The 17,080-nt window shown below is 49.4% G+C and overlaps 1 protein-coding gene across 4 annotated transcripts in view; it reads right to left on the bottom strand.

The window, feature by feature from the left end:
• JAK2 (Janus kinase 2) overlaps positions 1 to 17,080 on the bottom strand; it is a 1,999,562-nt gene that overhangs the window by 240,757 nt on the left and 1,741,725 nt on the right. For all 4 annotated transcript variants that reach the window (XM_069626008.1, XM_069626007.1, XM_069626009.1 and 1 more), the window contains one exon: positions 14,953 to 15,125. In XM_069626008.1, the coding sequence (XP_069482109.1) occupies positions 14,953 to 15,125 (173 nt within the window). The remainder of the gene's footprint in view (positions 1 to 14,952; positions 15,126 to 17,080) is intronic.

The following is a 17,080-nucleotide window of genomic DNA, read 5'->3' as shown; positions in this document are numbered from 1 at the left end:
TGAGCCTCTGGAAGTGTCCCTGGACCAGCTGGTGGAGTGAACAGCTCTCCTGGGCTCCTCGCTGCAGCTTTCACTGTTTAGTATACATCCTGGGAACCTGGAGGGTGTTCAGTTTATGGAGCAAGATGCCTGCTCCTGCATTTTCAGCCTTCTTGCATGAAAGTAACCTGTGTTCGGCCTGCTCCGATATTTGCTCCCTGAAGATCTCCAGTCACTGCCTGACTGGAGTGACTCCTGTTGCCCTACTCCTTCAATCCTGTGAGGAGCCCTGAGGTGGTCCGGAGAAGTCTTTATCTTTCCTTGTTTTGGTTATTCAACTGGAAGCTGTCTGAACAGATTCCTGTGGATCGCGGCCTACCGGAATGAAATCCTGATGCTGAAAGTGACCTCTGCACGCCCGACCACTGGGCCATCGACAGGAGCAAGCACAGATGAGTATGTTCCCCAAAGGATTCCTGAAAACCATCAGTGGTCTATGGAAGAATTGTAGTCAGGGAGGTTTACATACCTGTTCGTTTTCCCCCTGTTCGCCATAGGGTTACGGGAGCATAAAGTCCTAACTCACTCTCATAACTTCAGTCCGTGGAGTCCTGACCAAGGATACCTTCCGAGGACTATGATAACGGACTGGTATTAGGTGATTCTACTTTACTGAACCTTAACTTTTGGGACTCTTATTAATCATATCCACTGGCACTACTAATCCTTTTATAAAACGACACGAAAAGTATCTATCCATCATAGGGTTAGATGATAGAAGAGCTAGGGAAGCTGTATTATGATAACCAAGAAGTGTTCTTTCTATTTCTAAGGTATGCGAATACTTCTCTGTGTGGCACTGGTCATTGAATCAAATGCTTTTCTATTTCTCCTAAAGGTGAATGTCTATACATGTTTAAGAAGCATTTTGTGACAATATTTGAATAGACGTTTTATCTGCTTAATGTGTATTTTTAAAGGCCTAATAAATTACTGTATATTTTTATACTTGCCAGCCCAACTGGAATTATTGGTGGTGTTCTGGGAGCACTCATTGTAGCCATAGACAACTCTCACACCCTTCCGGAGACTAAGCCATGCCGCTCTGCTACCTTGCCTTGATGGGTTTGGCAAATCTCTCATTGTCTTTCCTCTTCACCATAATAGTGCGGCCTCCCAAAATCCTCACCAGAACTCATTTTGGAAATCCATCCTAATATCACACCTTGACATTTATGTGATTTAGGTAGCGGGTATCATAAGTTTGATTTCATGGTACATAACAGATCGACATTGATATTCACAATTAATCATATGTGGGGCACTTTTACAATACCATGAAAAGCACGGCAACATTGAGGCAATGATTGAAAAGCACTAGGGTTGGTCCTCTCAATAGTATTATCTGTGATAAAAGTCAGAATCGTTACTTAGGATCTAGTCTAACAGAACAATGATAGCTTTTCAGATCCAGCAATAGTTTAAGAATACAACAATATGGGCGTGGCTAGGAGCATGGCTTCCTGAGAGCTCTGACTAGCCCAATGCTCCGCAACGAATCACGCCGGGCTGCAGCCCCGTTGGGAGCCGAAATCGAAGTGTAGGGGATCGGAGGTTTCCCTGCAGCTATCGCGCTAAAGGATTCCCGAATTGAAGCCAACTTAATAGGCTTTTTACGGGCTCGATCATGAGGAACCCGCCGGCTCCCAAAATGGCAGCCGCACTACGCAGCCGCAAGGAAGTGCCGACACAATGAAGTGGGTCGGGCGCTGCTGCAATCACGCGGGAGCCGCTGAGCGCCACTTCAATTCACCTGAAATGAGCATCGCTGATTGAAAGAACTTCGCCATGAGAGCTGTGACCTCCCGCGGTGCAAGTGCATTGAGGACGCGGGCTACACAGAGGTACGCAGCCGCACGCCGCCCGGACCTTGCCCGGCACCCATCGGAGGCGCGGAGAGAAGTAGCAAGGTGGGATGTCGCTCCGGGCCCCGCGCCTGGCAGGGCGCCACTAATAGCCAGCCAGCGAGGGCGGGGAGTGCAACAACAGCGCAGCGCAGGCCCCGGCCGGGACCCCCGAGGCATCAGGGCACTCGCGGTCCCCTTCCCCCAGGCAGAGGGAGATCAACCACCACTGTGGCGTGGCCCCTTTAAGGGCAAGCACGCGACGGAGTGACGTTCACTCCGTCGCGTGCCATATAAATAAAGGGGCGTCGCCCAGCGGCAGCAGAGCCACCGGGGAGCCCACACGAACAACATCGGTCTCCGTGTGTCTCTGTGTGCACGGGGGTGTGGGGGCTCACGGGGGCGGCGGGATCGCCCGCTAACAATGGCGACGAAGTCGGATCGATCCCTGGGACAGGTGGCAACGTTTCCGAGATGCGCAGATGATCGCGTGTGAGCGCATCCGTGAATGTTGGCCGCGGAGAGGGGAGAGACACGCGTGGCCGGCGGCCATTTTGACGACAAGGCCTCGGAAACTCACGGCTTCATAACGAAGCATCTGTGAGAGATCTGGACCCAATTTTTGGAGAATCCAGTGGCGGACAGTCACTGCTTGCAACACGTGCTGGTGGAAATGCAAGTCATTTGCATTTTCACTGTTTTTCATCGAGTTTAAGGGTGGAGCTACCTGGAGGCCTACTGGATGCACACTGGGGCCTACCCTGCTCAATTTTTGGACTCTTCAATCCTACACCGGCTGAAGTCTGGAACCTGGTGGTCCTACATTTGCCTGGAAAATCCTCGAACCTGGACATCATCTGAATCATCTGAGGGGCTGGGATCCTCATCAAGGTACTGGTTGTGTTTGGTGTCCAAGTTGCGGCCCCATCACGGGGTGCCTGTGCGCTTTACAGCATGGATCAAGGTGCAGCGGCCGCCGTGGCCCAACAGCAGGCTGCTGCTCCAGCCCAACCCCCGCCTGCCCTTCCACCAAGACCATTGCAGAGACCTCCCGGTACCCTACAGCCAATGCCAGAGTTTGATGTCTCGGGCACGCCATCAAGCCTGGGACAGAGGTGGAAGATGTGGATGGACAGGCTGGAAATGTACTTCAGGGCCACGATGGAGACGAGTGACGACAGTAAGTTGGCCACTCTCCTGTATTCTGCAGGCCCTGCTGTGCACGAGATCTTCTTGTCCTTGCAACCAGCGGATGGGTCTTTTGATGCCGCCAAAACTGCGCTCCACAATCACTTCCTGCCCATGGCCAATGTGGATTACGAACGGTTCCTAATGGGCAACACCAGACAGAAATATGACAAGACTTTGGATGTGTTTTATGGGCGGCTGCGCAGGCTGGCGGCACCTTGTGCTTGGAATGACCCTGATGAGATGATTCGCAACCACCTCATTCAGGGCTGTTCCTCTGGTAAGCTGAGACGTCAAATCCTGCGCGAGCCTGGTATAACACTACCCCGCATCCTAGAACTGGGGAGGTGCCACGAGGTGTCGGAGCTGCGGGCATCAAGGATGGAAGCGGGCGTGCGCCCTGGTAGGGTGGAAGAGGTATGCGCAGTCGGAAGAGGTCGCGGATCAAGACGCCCCATGAATACTCAAAGTCCACGGCCCCAAGGGGCGCAGTCCTCGTGCCTAAAATGTGGATATGACCTCCCGCACCCAGCAGACTGTCCAGCAGCGGGAGTGAAGTGTGGACGATGTGGGGGCACAGACCATTTTGCAAGAGTGTGCAGATCGACGGTCCCGGAAATGGTCCCCAGGGGACCTGTCCGGGCTGGCTCTTTCCGCCCCCAGAGAACATCCAATGTTGCCCAGGTGGACCAGGCCGACGATGGCCCCCCTCAAGAAGGTGAGGAGGAAGAAGATGATGAAGAGAATGTTTTCTTCGTGTCATGCGTAAGAATGCTGAAATCGCACTCCAAGAGACAGCCGAGATGCGATGTACTGGTCAATGGGGATTCAGTACCCATGTTGGTGGACACGGGGGCGTCCGTGAACGTGATGGCCAGGCAACATTATGATGCAATGCAGGCACCGCCACCGCTGGCGGCACCGAGAGCGCGCATTTTCACATTTGGAGGCAACCATCCAATCCCACTGGATGGTGTGTTTGTGGCTGACACTCAATATGGCAACTCAGGCATTCGGGCAAGGTTTTACGTCACGCCGGTGAGCACCAACACGCTCCTCTGCTGCGCAGCTGCTGAAGCTTTGGGGATTGTGACATTCGCATACAACGTATATCTTGACGACATCCAGGAGCTCCTGGAGAAGCACACATCCCTCTTTGAAGGCATTGGACAGTTGGTGGGGGAACCAGTCCGCTTGCACATTGATGAGTCCATACAACCGGTGGCTCTGAAACACCGGCGCATACCGTTTCACCTCAGGGATCTGGTAGACCAGGAATTAGACAACCTTGTTCAGCTGGACATAATTGAGAAGGTGGAAGGCCCCACTCCTTGGGTCTCACCCATTGTCGTCGCACGGAAGCCCAAACAACCAGATGCAGTAAGGATTTGTGTCGACATGCGCCTGCCCAACAAGGCGATCAAAAGAGAGAGACACCTAACCCCCACCATGGACGACATCATTGCAGAATTACAGGGGGCGAGATTCTTCTCCAAGCTGGACTTGAGGGCAGGATATCATCAGGTGGTTCTGCACCCTGAGTCCCGATACATCACCACCTTCACCACCCATCGGGGCCTGTATCGGTATAAGAGGCTGAGTTTTGGAGTGTCCTCTGCAGCGGAAGTTTTTCAAAATATCATAAGAGGGGCGTTAGCAGATCTGGATGGGGTCATCAACATCAGTGACGACATCTTAGTACACTCCAAGTCAGAGGCAGAACACATGGCCCGCCTTGCGAAGACATTTGAGCGCCTCCGTCTCTTGGGACTCACCTTACACAAAGAGAAATGCGAATTCCTCAGGACAACAATCGAGTTCTTTGGGTTCGTGTTTAAAGCGGATGGGGTGTCACCCGACCCCCGTAAGGTGAAGGACATTAGAGAGGCCCGCCCACCTGAAAACGTCGCTGAGGTGAGGAGTTTTCTGGGCATGGTCACTTATTGTGGCCGCTTCATCAGGAATCTAGCGTCCCGCTCTGAGCCTCTAAGATCTTTAACCAAGAAAGACTCCGTGTGGCAGTGGGGGCCCCTTGAGCAGGCGGCATTTGATGACATCCGGGGTGCCCTAGCGGCAGAAGACACCATGGCGTTCTTTGACCCTAGCCTGCAGACGGAAATAGTCGTGGACGCCAGTCCCTATGGTCTGGGGGCGGTCCTCACTCAAGTGGGGCGCGAGCAGGAAGTTCGGCCAATAGCCTATGCGAGCAAGGCACTCTCGGACACTGAACAACGCTACTCGCAAATCGAGAGGGAGGCCCTGGCGGTGTTGTGGGGTTGCAGGCATTTTCGCCTATACATTCTAGGGCGTCCTGTGACTGTCATCACTGACCACAAACCACTGCTACCCATCATGGCAGGCTCCTCCTCCAGACCACCAGTAAGGATAGAGCGCTGGATGCTTGCCCTGCTTGAATACGGCGTGTCGCTGGTGTATCGGCCTGGTGTAAGCAACGCTGCAGACTATCTGTCACGTCACCCATGTGGGTATGCCTGGGCGTCTGTGTCCGCGGAGGAGGCTGATGAACACGTTCGTCTCGTCGTTGAGTCTGCCACCCCCAACTCCATGCAGGTGGAGGAGCTGGAGCTGCCGTCGAATGATGACGAGTGCTTCGCCATTCTAAGACTGGCCATGCAACAAGGTGCGTGGAAGACGGTGCTTGAAGCGCTTGACCGTCGAACATGCGAAGCCAGGGTGGCACTGGAACAGCTCTGGAAGGTGCGGGAAGAACTTGCATTCTCGGAATCGGGACTCCTGCTGAGAGGCGACAGAATAGTGGTGCCACAGACGAAGATCCCACAGATAATCGCTCTCGCCCACCAGGGCCATCAAGGGGCGCCCAAAACAAAGGCTCGGCTTCGCCAGAAGGTGTGGTTCCCGGAGCTAGAGCGGAGGGTAGAAGAGTTTGTGGCCTCGTGTCGGTGGTGTCAGGCCGCATCCCCAGCCCAGCGGGACCCATCCATTGAGACAATGCCTAGGGGAACAAAGCCATGGGAAGTAGTGCATGCTGACTTCGGCTCTACATCTAGAGGGACGCACTTCCTAGTGATGGTCGACGAGTGGTCGCGATACCCGGAGGTGGAATTTGTGGAGTCGCTGGCGTTTGGTGACGTGGTGATCGCCGTGGAAAAGATCTTCGCCACCCATGGCCTTCCATCGGTTGTGTGCACTGACAATGGCGCACCGTATCAGGGTGAGAGCTTTGCTGAACTCTTAAAGAACTATGGCATTCAGCACAGGAAGGTCACACCCCTCTGGCCCAGGGCAAACGGGGAGGCCGAGCGCATGATGCGCACCCTTAACAAGGTGTTCCGGATCGCCCAAGGCAAGGGTGAATGTCTGCAGAGGGCCCTGTATGTATTCCTACGGGGATACAGAACCACTCCCCATTCATCGACAGGAGTAGCACCGGCGGAGGCCCTCTTCCAGAGGTGCCCTCGGGATGTCGTACCTGAGGTAGGGGCCCGAGAGCCCGCCATCATTGACAATGAGCAGGTGGAGGAAGATCGGCTGGCAAGAACTCGGGCGGAGAACATGAGAAGAGGTCTGAAGCCACCCAACATTGCCCCAGGGGATGAGGTATTAGTGAGGAACCGTCATCCGCAGGGCAAGCTCTCCCTCACATACGAGCCCGCCCCCCTGGATGTTGTAGCGGTGAAGGGGTCTATGGTGACTGCATCAGATGGGACATCGTCGGTGACCAGAAATGCCAGTTTCTTTAGGAGACTGGGTGACCCGGGAGCGAATCGAGTAGAGGCTGGCGAAGAACTACCCGACGATAGTGGAGGAGATGTCCCCACCATGGACTCGCCTGTTCGTGGAAGAACCGACTCAAGTACTCCGGTAAGGGACAGTGGCAGGAGGTACCCCCTGAGAACAGGGCGTGGGAAACCTGCCCACCTGAGTGACTATGTGACGGACTGATCTGGGGTCATGTTGGCGATGGGTCGCCGGACTGTATGAAGGCACCGCTGGGGATCCAGGGTGGTTGCCAATAAATGGGGGATTCCTAATGTGTGTGCTGTAAAGTAGTGATTAGTCAGTTTTGTGTGCTGTAGAACGTAGACCAATTGTATCCTCCTTTGTGTTTGTTGTTATGGAAAAGGAGGCGTGTGGCGTGGCCCCTTTAAGGGCAAGCACGCGACGGAGTGACGTTCACTCCGTCGCGTGCCATATAAATAAAGGGGCGTCGCCCGGCGGCAGCAGAGCCACCGGGGAGCCCACACGAACAACATCGGTCTCCGTGTGTCTCTGTGTGCACGGGGGTGTGGGGGCTCACGGGGGCGGCGGGATCGCCCGCTAACAACCACTGCAGAACGTCCCGGTCCAGGGACTTGATCCGTGCCCCGGCCTCCTCGAGCCCCTCTGGCGCGGGCCCCGGCAGGCGATTGACCCGCCTCCTGGATCAAACAACAGCCAGCATCCAGAGCCGAAGAACGGGGAGCTTCTCTCCCCACATCGAGAGGGCCCGCGCAACACAACCATTGAAGCCCAGAAGCACGAAGCCAGCATCCGGTAAAGGCACTCCCGCCAGAGAGGGGATCCTGAGCCGGGAGGGGCCGCCAGTGGCAACCAGGCACTGCATCAGCCCTGAAGCAAAGAGGTGAGGAGCAGGGAGGGGAAGATAGCCGGCCCAGCACCATAAAGAGAACTGGGGGCTGGGATTGCAACCCAAGCGCCATTAACTCTACCCCCATCCAGCCCCGAAATCAACCACAGGGGGGCCCACCACGAGCCCAGGCAGCGCGGCAGTGGACAGGAGGCTCCCAGTCATTGTAGAGGACAAAGGCAGGCCGGCAATGAACCATTGGGGGCCAAGTAAAACCGACCCAGCCACCGGGGACTCCCAACATACTAAAGTGAAGCAGACGCTCCTAGTCTGGAACCAGGCCATAGCTCTACAGTGATCACCATGTCTAAAAGTGGGAAGTCTACCAAGCAAGGGGATATCTCCGCCCTCTTGACCAACACAACCCAGGACAAGGCCAGAAAGATCATCCCTCCAACGGAGCTAACTGGAAATGGCAAGTCTGCCCAGGGAGAGTCAGGATCCAGCCCCTCGCAAGCAGCCACCAAGGCCGACCTCCAGGACCTATTATCAGCTTTAACTAGGGAAATTCAAAAGGGGACCGAAGAAGTTACGAAGACAATCAATGCCTTGGACAAAAGGATGGGTGAAGTGGAACACCGAACTGCTGGGTTGGAATCGGAAGTCTGCGAGTAAAAATTTGAAAGTGAGCGGGACAGAGATAGAATTTCCGCCCTCGAAACCAGATGCAACGCTCTCGAAGCCAAACAAGAGGATTTAGAAATTCGCTCGCGGAGGAACAACATCCGTATTAGAGGGGTCCTCTCCTCGATCGCAGATACAGAAATCCAACGTGACAGAGCTATTTCGATTTATCATCACTCTTCCTGATAACACGCCCTTGGAGCTGAATCGGGTGCATAGAACAAGCCCTAGGAAAGCATCTACATTCCCCCCGGATGTGTTGGCCAGAATACACTTTTCTCAAATAAAGGAAGATATAATGCGTGAAGCTAGGCAGCTGCAGCAGATCACCTTCCGAGGCACGGCCCTATCTCTTTATCAGGACCTGGTGAATTCGACCCTACAAAAGTGGAAATTGCTGTGACCTCTGACGGAATGGCTACGCGATAAGAAAATTCCATACCATTGGGGATTCCCCACCTCAGTAAAATTCAAGTGGGAATGGTCCCAGAGGCAAATCCACACAATGAAAGAAGCGGAAAAACACATGGGACAAAAAAGGGGAGAGGAGGAATCCGAGGCCGAAGGAACAGCTAATACCCACCCGGAGGTCGACAGGGGAGGGGAATGGACGAAAACTAACAGAAGGCGGAGACCTAGGGGCCCCCCGAAGAAAGACAGTGAATGGGGCTAAGGGCTTTCCGCAGAAGGCTCCATTGATCCTCGTCCTCGACCGGCAGGATCTCTCCACTCTGTAGAGCAAATAGATAAGGGGCAAAAGTAGGAAATTAACACTCACTCAGGTGAAATAAGGATGAGCAATATCTGAACCTCAGCACTCCGTAATTCAATGGCCCAGTTGGCCAGCAGCAGGAGCATTGGTGCCACTAGTTCCCCAGTGGTGGTAGAATGACGTTTCTCCTACCAGCTCAACGTTGGGAGTGGGGGCAGGAGGGCAGATAGTGACCTTATAGGGACAAATTCAACGCATCAGACATCACTCGCAGTAAGTTGCATACTTTTGATCATCATCACAACGGGCAGCATTCAGATGAGAACGGGTACTGTTTTGGCACAACCACAGTTTCTGCGTTGCAACCCCGCAGACCAGAGCAGAGTACAATATATAGCACACAAGCTACAGGGAATAGTGGACTGTGGCTGATCTGAGCGAAATACGCATCCTATCTTGGAACGTACAAGGCATGAACTCACCAAGAAAGCGCCGCTCAGTGGAACATCGGCTGGAGCACCTAGCGGGAGACATTGTACTATTGCAGGAAACCCACTTATTACATGAGGACGAACATCGCATAAGATTCCACCCATTCAAAACTGCCTACTTTGCTACAGCGGGGGCGAAAAAAAGAGGGGTAGCGATATTGTTAAGCGACAAAGTCCCACTCTCAAAAATCACAATACGAAGTGATCCAGACGGTCGCTTCCTCTTGCTCAAGGGCTTGTTTGAAGAACTTACTATCACAATTTTGACAGTTTATAGCCCCAATACAGACCACAACAAGTTCATCAAAGACCTTATTCCAATCATCTTAGCATTTCGGGAAGGCCACCTGTTCATCGGCGGGGGGATTTTAACGCAACGCCAAACCCGCAAGCGGACAAAACTCTTCCCCCCACGGCAGAGGATATCATGCATGCTCTGTCTCTAGCCGAGCTGTTCAGAGAGACTGAAACTGAGGATGCGTGGAGGCGGTTTAATGGGGATTCCAGAGACTATACGGACTACTCCAATGTCCACAAAGGAAACTCGAGAATAGACCTTATGTTGCTTTCGGGAACGCTATTCCCATGTCTAAACACCATAGAAATACACGCATGCATGATTTTGGACCACGCTCCAGTCTCCATGATCTTAGTGATATCGGGCCAAAGAAACCCTACCCGGCGGTACTTGAAGCTGAATGATTCCTTGCTGCTAGATGAAGCTATCATGTCTGAGGTAGAGAACACGATATCCAACTATATTACAGAGAACACCACAGAAACATCCCCCATCAATACCATCTGGGACACAATGAAAGCTGTGGTTAGGGGAGTCTTGATAGGCACAGGAGCGGAACAAAGACGAATATCGAATATAGCTATGGCCAAGCTGGAAAAAGAAGTGTCTCAATGAGAAGCGAAACTGAAGGCACGCTATTCCAGGAAGGCTGAGAGGTCCCTGAGAAAGGCAAAACTAGCGCTAGAAATGCATTGTGCGGATCGCACGGCTAAGTCCTTGGCATATACGAAGCAATTCTATTACAGCAAGGGGAATAAAGCAAACAAAGTTCTAGTGCAGAAACTGAAGAAAACGCATAGGCGAAACAACATTGCAGATACAGGGAGAAGATGGGAAGCTACACCATTCCAACACAGGGATAATCAATGAACTGATAAAGTACCACTAATCCATTATGTCCGGTGAACCCACGGTCCTAGACAAGTTGCCGGAATTTTTGAATGCCATTCCCCCTCAAAGCACACCCTAGATGGAAGGGTTGAAAGAGCCCATTAATGCCAAAGAAATTATAAAAGCGATTAAATCCCTTAAATCTACCGCCCCTGGGCCGGATGGCCTCACTGCAATCTTTCACAAAAAATACGCCAGAATTCTAGCTCCCCAATTGGTTAGCCTGTTTAACTCCTTTCTATCCACAGGCTCTGTCACAGATTCAATGACTGAGTCGACCACGATCTTACTACACAAAACCGGGAAGAATCCCGAATCTCCTGACCCCTATCGCCCAATATCTCTCTTGAACAACGACAGCAAGATATTCACTAAAGTATTGGCTAAAAGACTGGGGGCGGTTCTTCCGGCTCTAATTAATCGAGACCAAACGGGATTCATACCGGGAAGGAGCACACATGACAATATTAGAAGAACAATAAATGTAATTGAAAGCACCCGTAAAATGAAGGTTGGGATGGCCGTGATTTCACTGGATGCCCATAAGGCTTTCGACTGGGTAGACTGGGGTTACATCCGAGCAGTTCTCTAACACTTCGGCTTTGGCACAAATTTTGTCACATGGGTGATGGCCGGCTATCAAAGACCCACGACACAACTGCGGGTCAATGGAATCTGCTCTGACCACATACACATAGCTACGGGTACCAGGCAGGGCTGCCCACTTTCTCCCCTGATTTTTGCCCTGTCGATGGAACCCTTTGCGGCTAGAATTAGACAAAATGAGAGCATAAAAGGGATATCAGTAGGAGACCACGAGTATAAAATCGCATTATATGCAGATAATGTGTTAATCACCGCATCATCATTAGAAAAGTCCCTAAGAGCATTGTGGGAAGAAATCAAAGTGTTTGGGACCCTGTCGGGATTTCAGGTGAACCGGTCCAAGTCCGCTGCTTTAGACATTAATCTCTCCACGCAGGAAAAAGAAGCACTAGCCCCCCTGTTATCAATCCCCTGAGCCAAAGGGACGATTGAATATTTTGGGGTCCAAATCACAAGGGACCCTTCGCGGCTGTACTCTAGCAATATCCCACAACTCATTCATAACTTACAGGAAGACCTTAAGAGGTGGAAGCAGCAGGAGATCTGGTTTGGGCGAATCACAGCCATCAAGATGAATCTAATTCCCAGATGGCTTTACCATTGCACAGCATTACCGATACAGATCCCAGGCCCGCCTTAACAGCCCTGCAAAAGAGAATATTAGACTTCGTCTGGGGGGGAAAAAAAACTAGAATCAATAAACGAATCATGCTAAGAGGGGAGGGCTGGGAGTCCCGGACCTAGCTAGATAGTCCTTAGGTGCCCAATTATCGCACGCATTCGCCTGGGTGCAAGAATCAGATCCACCAAAATGGAGGCAAATAGAAGAATACTGGTGCCCTGTCCCATTATCAAATCTCCCACATTTGCCAAACATAAGGCCGCAAACAAACAGCGGCCCCCTAGCAGCCACAGTGGCCACGTCCGATTGCTGGAAAGCTGCATCCCGAAGATGGGGGGTGCGACGAATCCGGGAGAAATGCGCCAGGGAGCTGACGGCTCTGGAGCTCTCATTAAATACACCAACTAGCAGGGGTAGAGTCTCCACTATCTATCAACTCTTAGACAGGTCAGACCCGGGGAAAAAAGAAAGATACATGCTGGAATGGGAAAAAGCTCTAGGCTAGCTCTAGGCTGGGAAATAGAGATTGAAGAGTGGGGGAAAGTGTGGGCGAGACTGTACAAAAGCTCTCAATGCGTCACAAATAGAGAAGGGGGATATAAATTATGTTACAGATATTATCTGACCCCATCCCAAATCCAGAAGGCCAACCCAAGTGCTCCGGGATCCTGCTGGCGTGGCTGTCCTGTACCCGGAACATTGTTCCACATGGTCTGAACCTGTCCTAAGGCAGAAAGTTTCTGGAGAGCAATATTAACACACATTAAAGATATCACTGGGCTATCTATTCCCTGGGATCCAGGCATTATCCTATTCGGTGAAACAGAAAACGGCGCATACCCTCTGTCAGGGCAAATATCCAACCTTTGCACTCACCTGCTCCTAGCACTGAAAATCACTATGGCCAAATTATGGAAAGACGAAGGGGGACCCTCAATAGCGTTATGATGGTTCAAATGCTGGGAGATAGCTGTAGCGGAGAAAATCGGGGTGATCCGATCAGGCGCCCTGAGCAGAACATTGACCACTTGGGACCTATTCTTTGACTATGCAGCCAAATTCCCAACTCTCACTAGGAAGCCCCTTCTTACCAGATGGCTCCAATGTAGCCTGCTATATTGAACAATGCCCCACACCCACGCCCAAGGAAAGCGCAGAACAGAGAAACTGGCAACGGAATGGGAGTGGCAGGACTCAAAGTTGTTCCCCACAGAGCTACGAGGACATTACGGTTCCCACAATTGGTAAACTCTACGAGAAGCATGTCATGTCGAGATAGCTCATATTTAATGCATTAATGTGATGTCTGTGTTGAATGGGTAAAATTTAATAAAATGTTTAAAAAAAAAGAATACAACAATATAAGAAACACTGCAATTTAATTTCAGATATCAAGGAAACTATCTCCGTAGAAAATGTTGTTCTTTTAAGTCATTTAAGATTAGTTACGAGCCATATTCACAAAACATTATGTATCAATGGATATAATTTGGCACCAAAATCTCTAAACTGGAGATATCAGAGGATGATATGGAAGAAATAACTAAAAACAATTTCTGAAATAACGGGATGGGGACTGGTATTGTTTTTAAGTTTCTTTTTCCTTATTTCTCACCCCTTCTTTCTTTCCCTTACCACATACCTCCCTTCAAATAGATATGTACATATGTTCAACCACAAATGACTTTTTTTGCTATATTCTTTTCTTGATATGCAATATGAATTTGATTCAAAAGAAATAATAACTACTATAATTTGCTTGATATTGTATTTGTCTGAGAAAGCCTTTTGAAAGTGAAACAAGCATGTGCACTAGAGTTGGCCTGTATAGAGCATCAGTAAAACAAAACATTCTTTGATAATACAACTAAAAATAAGAAAATTAAAATTGTATAATTAAAAAAGACAATGAACATTGGGAGAATTATACTACACGTCAGTGCCCATTGAGTTCTTACCAATTTTTAACATGTAGAGGTTCTGGTCCCCGGTATTTGGACTTTCAGCTCTCCGGGTCTGCCAACTGGCTCTGGTTCACAGCTCTCCAGCTCATGTCTGCACTTCCACTTCCCTTGACTGAGACTGGTTAGTGTGGTCTGGTGGCCCTGTGCAGTGATTTGACTAGGAGTGAAGCTTTGTACTTCAGAACCACGGTGGGGGCAGGGTAGGGTAAGGCTTTAAAAAGGGTGGTTGTCATCCTGGAATCCTGCCATGAGCTATAGGCATTTTTTTGGCGAATAACCTGTCCCCTCTGTCCCAAGTCTGCTGACCTCTTTGAAGGTAAAGGTGTTTAAGCTTCTGGGCCGGGTTACTTTCCCTGGGTAATGTCAGTGCTCGGTTTATCAGCATCTTGCTATAAAGAACCCAGAGCAGTGGTTCCACTGAACGCAATGGAGTGAGTCTTCACTGGATATTGGAGTATGGAGGGCGGTGGGTTTGGGTGAGAGGGAGGATCTCTTGTGTAGCATGTCTGCATCTTGCGACTGGGTATGTCCCGACTCCAAATCCCATCTGAGCGTACCTCAATCCCCGATTCCCTGATGCAGAAATAGGGGTTCCAGTGACATCCTTGGGTCAGGTGTTTGTTAGATATTGAGGTAGGCCCTCCCACAAGCTGTTTGAGTCTTGGAAAGTGTTCAAGGATTCCAGGTAGCACTTTGCCTAGCATCCCTCAGCCACTCACAGGTTTCCTAGTTCATGCGACTGTCAGAGTACCATGGAAGTCACTTCGGAACTGCCAATCTCCTGTGATGGACACAAGCTGAAGCTGCTCCTACCTCCCTGTGTCTGCGTTTATGAATTTTGCAATCTGACATTTTATTCTACAAACAAATAAATGCATGGCAGTAAAGCTACTGTACTTAACAAATGAAAACCTCACGTACCACAAATCTGATATATGAAATACATTTTAAAGTAATGTGTACACAAGAAACACATAGAAAATTGAAAATGAAGCTGCACACTGTAAACTATTTATAAATTAAACTACATTTTGAAAACCTGGTTACTGGAGAAGGTCACCTACCAGAATATGGGACTTTCTCCTGGTTCCTTCACTTTGTAGTATTCTTTGTCTTGAGGTAATACTTTTGTCAAACCAAAATCACCAATTTTCACTCTGCTCTCATTTTCCACTAAAACATTCCTTGTTGCCAAATCCCGGTGAATGTACCTTTTCAAAGTGAGGTACTCCATTCCCTAAAAGGAAAGGCAAGAGCGTGCGCAAATCACATACAACGCATTCATGGTGTAAAAGTTCAAAATCCCAAAGATCCTGCATGAAAACAGGTGCCGTACAAACATATAGGTGCACGTTTGTTAAGTAACATTCTGCACAGAAACCAGTCCATACATCTGCACATATATTATTGAGTAGTCATATAATTATGCTGTTTTCAAGTCAAGATAAAAATTTACACTTATTCATACTTTGACTTTCCGTATTAAGTAGTGAAACTTTTCACACTCACTACTAAGCACTTACAATACAATGTTAAACTGATTTCCCTTCGAGACGTTTCAAGAAAATAAAGGTAATTAAAAACAAATGTTTTCTCCATAAGCCCTTGTGGTGTGTGAGAGAAGATGAGCAATAGCTATTGAGAAGCAAGCGAGACAGAAATTGTCACAAGAATTATTTGAAAATAGAATCAATGCTTTTCGACTCCGGAAGTTGGAAGTTACCAACACTTGCCTAAAGCATTTGCTTTCAAGTAGAGAGAAAATAAGCCTTAAGACAAGAGTGAAAAGAAAGTAAAAGCAGAGCATATAGAGGTACAGCATTCCAGAACTTGGGTGCAAAGAGCAAAAAGCTGTGAAAACTAAATTGAGAGCAACCGCCAAGAGAGCCGCCAACAGACACAAAGCGGAAAGAACGGAGAGTGGGAGTATATACAGATGCTAGGGAGGAAATTTAAGAGGGAGAAAAACAATGGACGCACTTAAAACAATGCATAAGAAATGTAACTGGAGCCAGGCATGTCTAAGTGATGGAGAAATGTGTGAGCACATGGGAAGCAGACAGAAAAAACAAAATAACTGAAGATGAGCAAGAGTGTAGCTCACACATCCTACAAGAAGGGAAAAACAATAATCAAGTAAAGAAAAAAACAAGGAGGAAAAGTGTATTACTATTGATAGCTTCCTTTCCGAGGGGCACTTAGTAGGCAGCCACCTGGTCATATCTGCATACATTCCCAAGCTGTTTGAACTTGCAATCTGGGCAGGATGCCCTCTTTAAGAGGCTTTCCTGTTTTAATTTCTACTTTATAATTTCTTCCGTCATCTATCCAAGTCTGCACTGTTTGACAAGAAGGGAGTGTATTCATTGCAGTGCATGGCCTAAAACTCTACAATGTCCTAGCTGGTCTAAAACTGTTTTGAGGTCCATCACATAGTATGCCAGTGAAAGTTCAAGAAGTATTAGGACATTTCATTAATCAGATTCGAGGAACATTAAGCAAGCTGGTTTAAAGTGGACTCCATGCTTCTGAGGGTTTGGATTCCTGACTGGTGGTCATAAAAGAGGTTCTTTGAGTATAGGAAATTAAAAGACAAACACGGAAGGTTAGAAACTACGCAATAAGAAAATGCACCAGGGTCGCCTCACTTATTTTTAGAAGCAGAACGAAAGTATGATATTGTTAACTCCCAGGGAACCATACTCTGCTTAATTGAGACATTCAGAACATTTTTGATATCCAGTGCTAAAGTTATTTAATAAACGAAATGAGCAATGTTCCACTTGGAGATAAACTTATTGGATTGTATTGGCTGCCTGAAGAAATTGGGAGAGGGCAAGATTGGTGAAGATGATCAGGGACACCCCAGCCTTCCGAGGGAAGTTCAATGGTGCCGATGGAAGTTATTTCCAAATTGTTTCACAATGTATCCGAGAACTCCAATTCTGAAACACTGTGTACTTCCTAGATGACTCAGTGCTTGGAAGATATTGATGTGTGCTCACCAATCAGAGTGATATGACACAGTCTCTCTGAGGGTCTGCAACCTGTGGATCAACACATTTGTTGGTCTGCCATGATTCTTCCCCATTGCTTATGTGGGCTAGGGCTAATGGGAGTTGGAGTATAAAACATCTGTAGAGCCAACTGTTACATATTCCTGGTGTATGATAGGTATGTGGTACTGACTGC

This window comes from Ambystoma mexicanum, chromosome 6p (genome assembly GCF_040938575.1).
Source record: "Ambystoma mexicanum isolate Mex_15411 chromosome 6p, UKY_AmexF1_1, whole genome shotgun sequence".
Taxonomy (NCBI): domain Eukaryota; kingdom Metazoa; phylum Chordata; class Amphibia; order Caudata; family Ambystomatidae; genus Ambystoma; species Ambystoma mexicanum.
The sequence above is the reverse complement of the archived record's forward strand: the minus strand, read 5'-3'. Positions and strand labels throughout refer to the sequence as shown.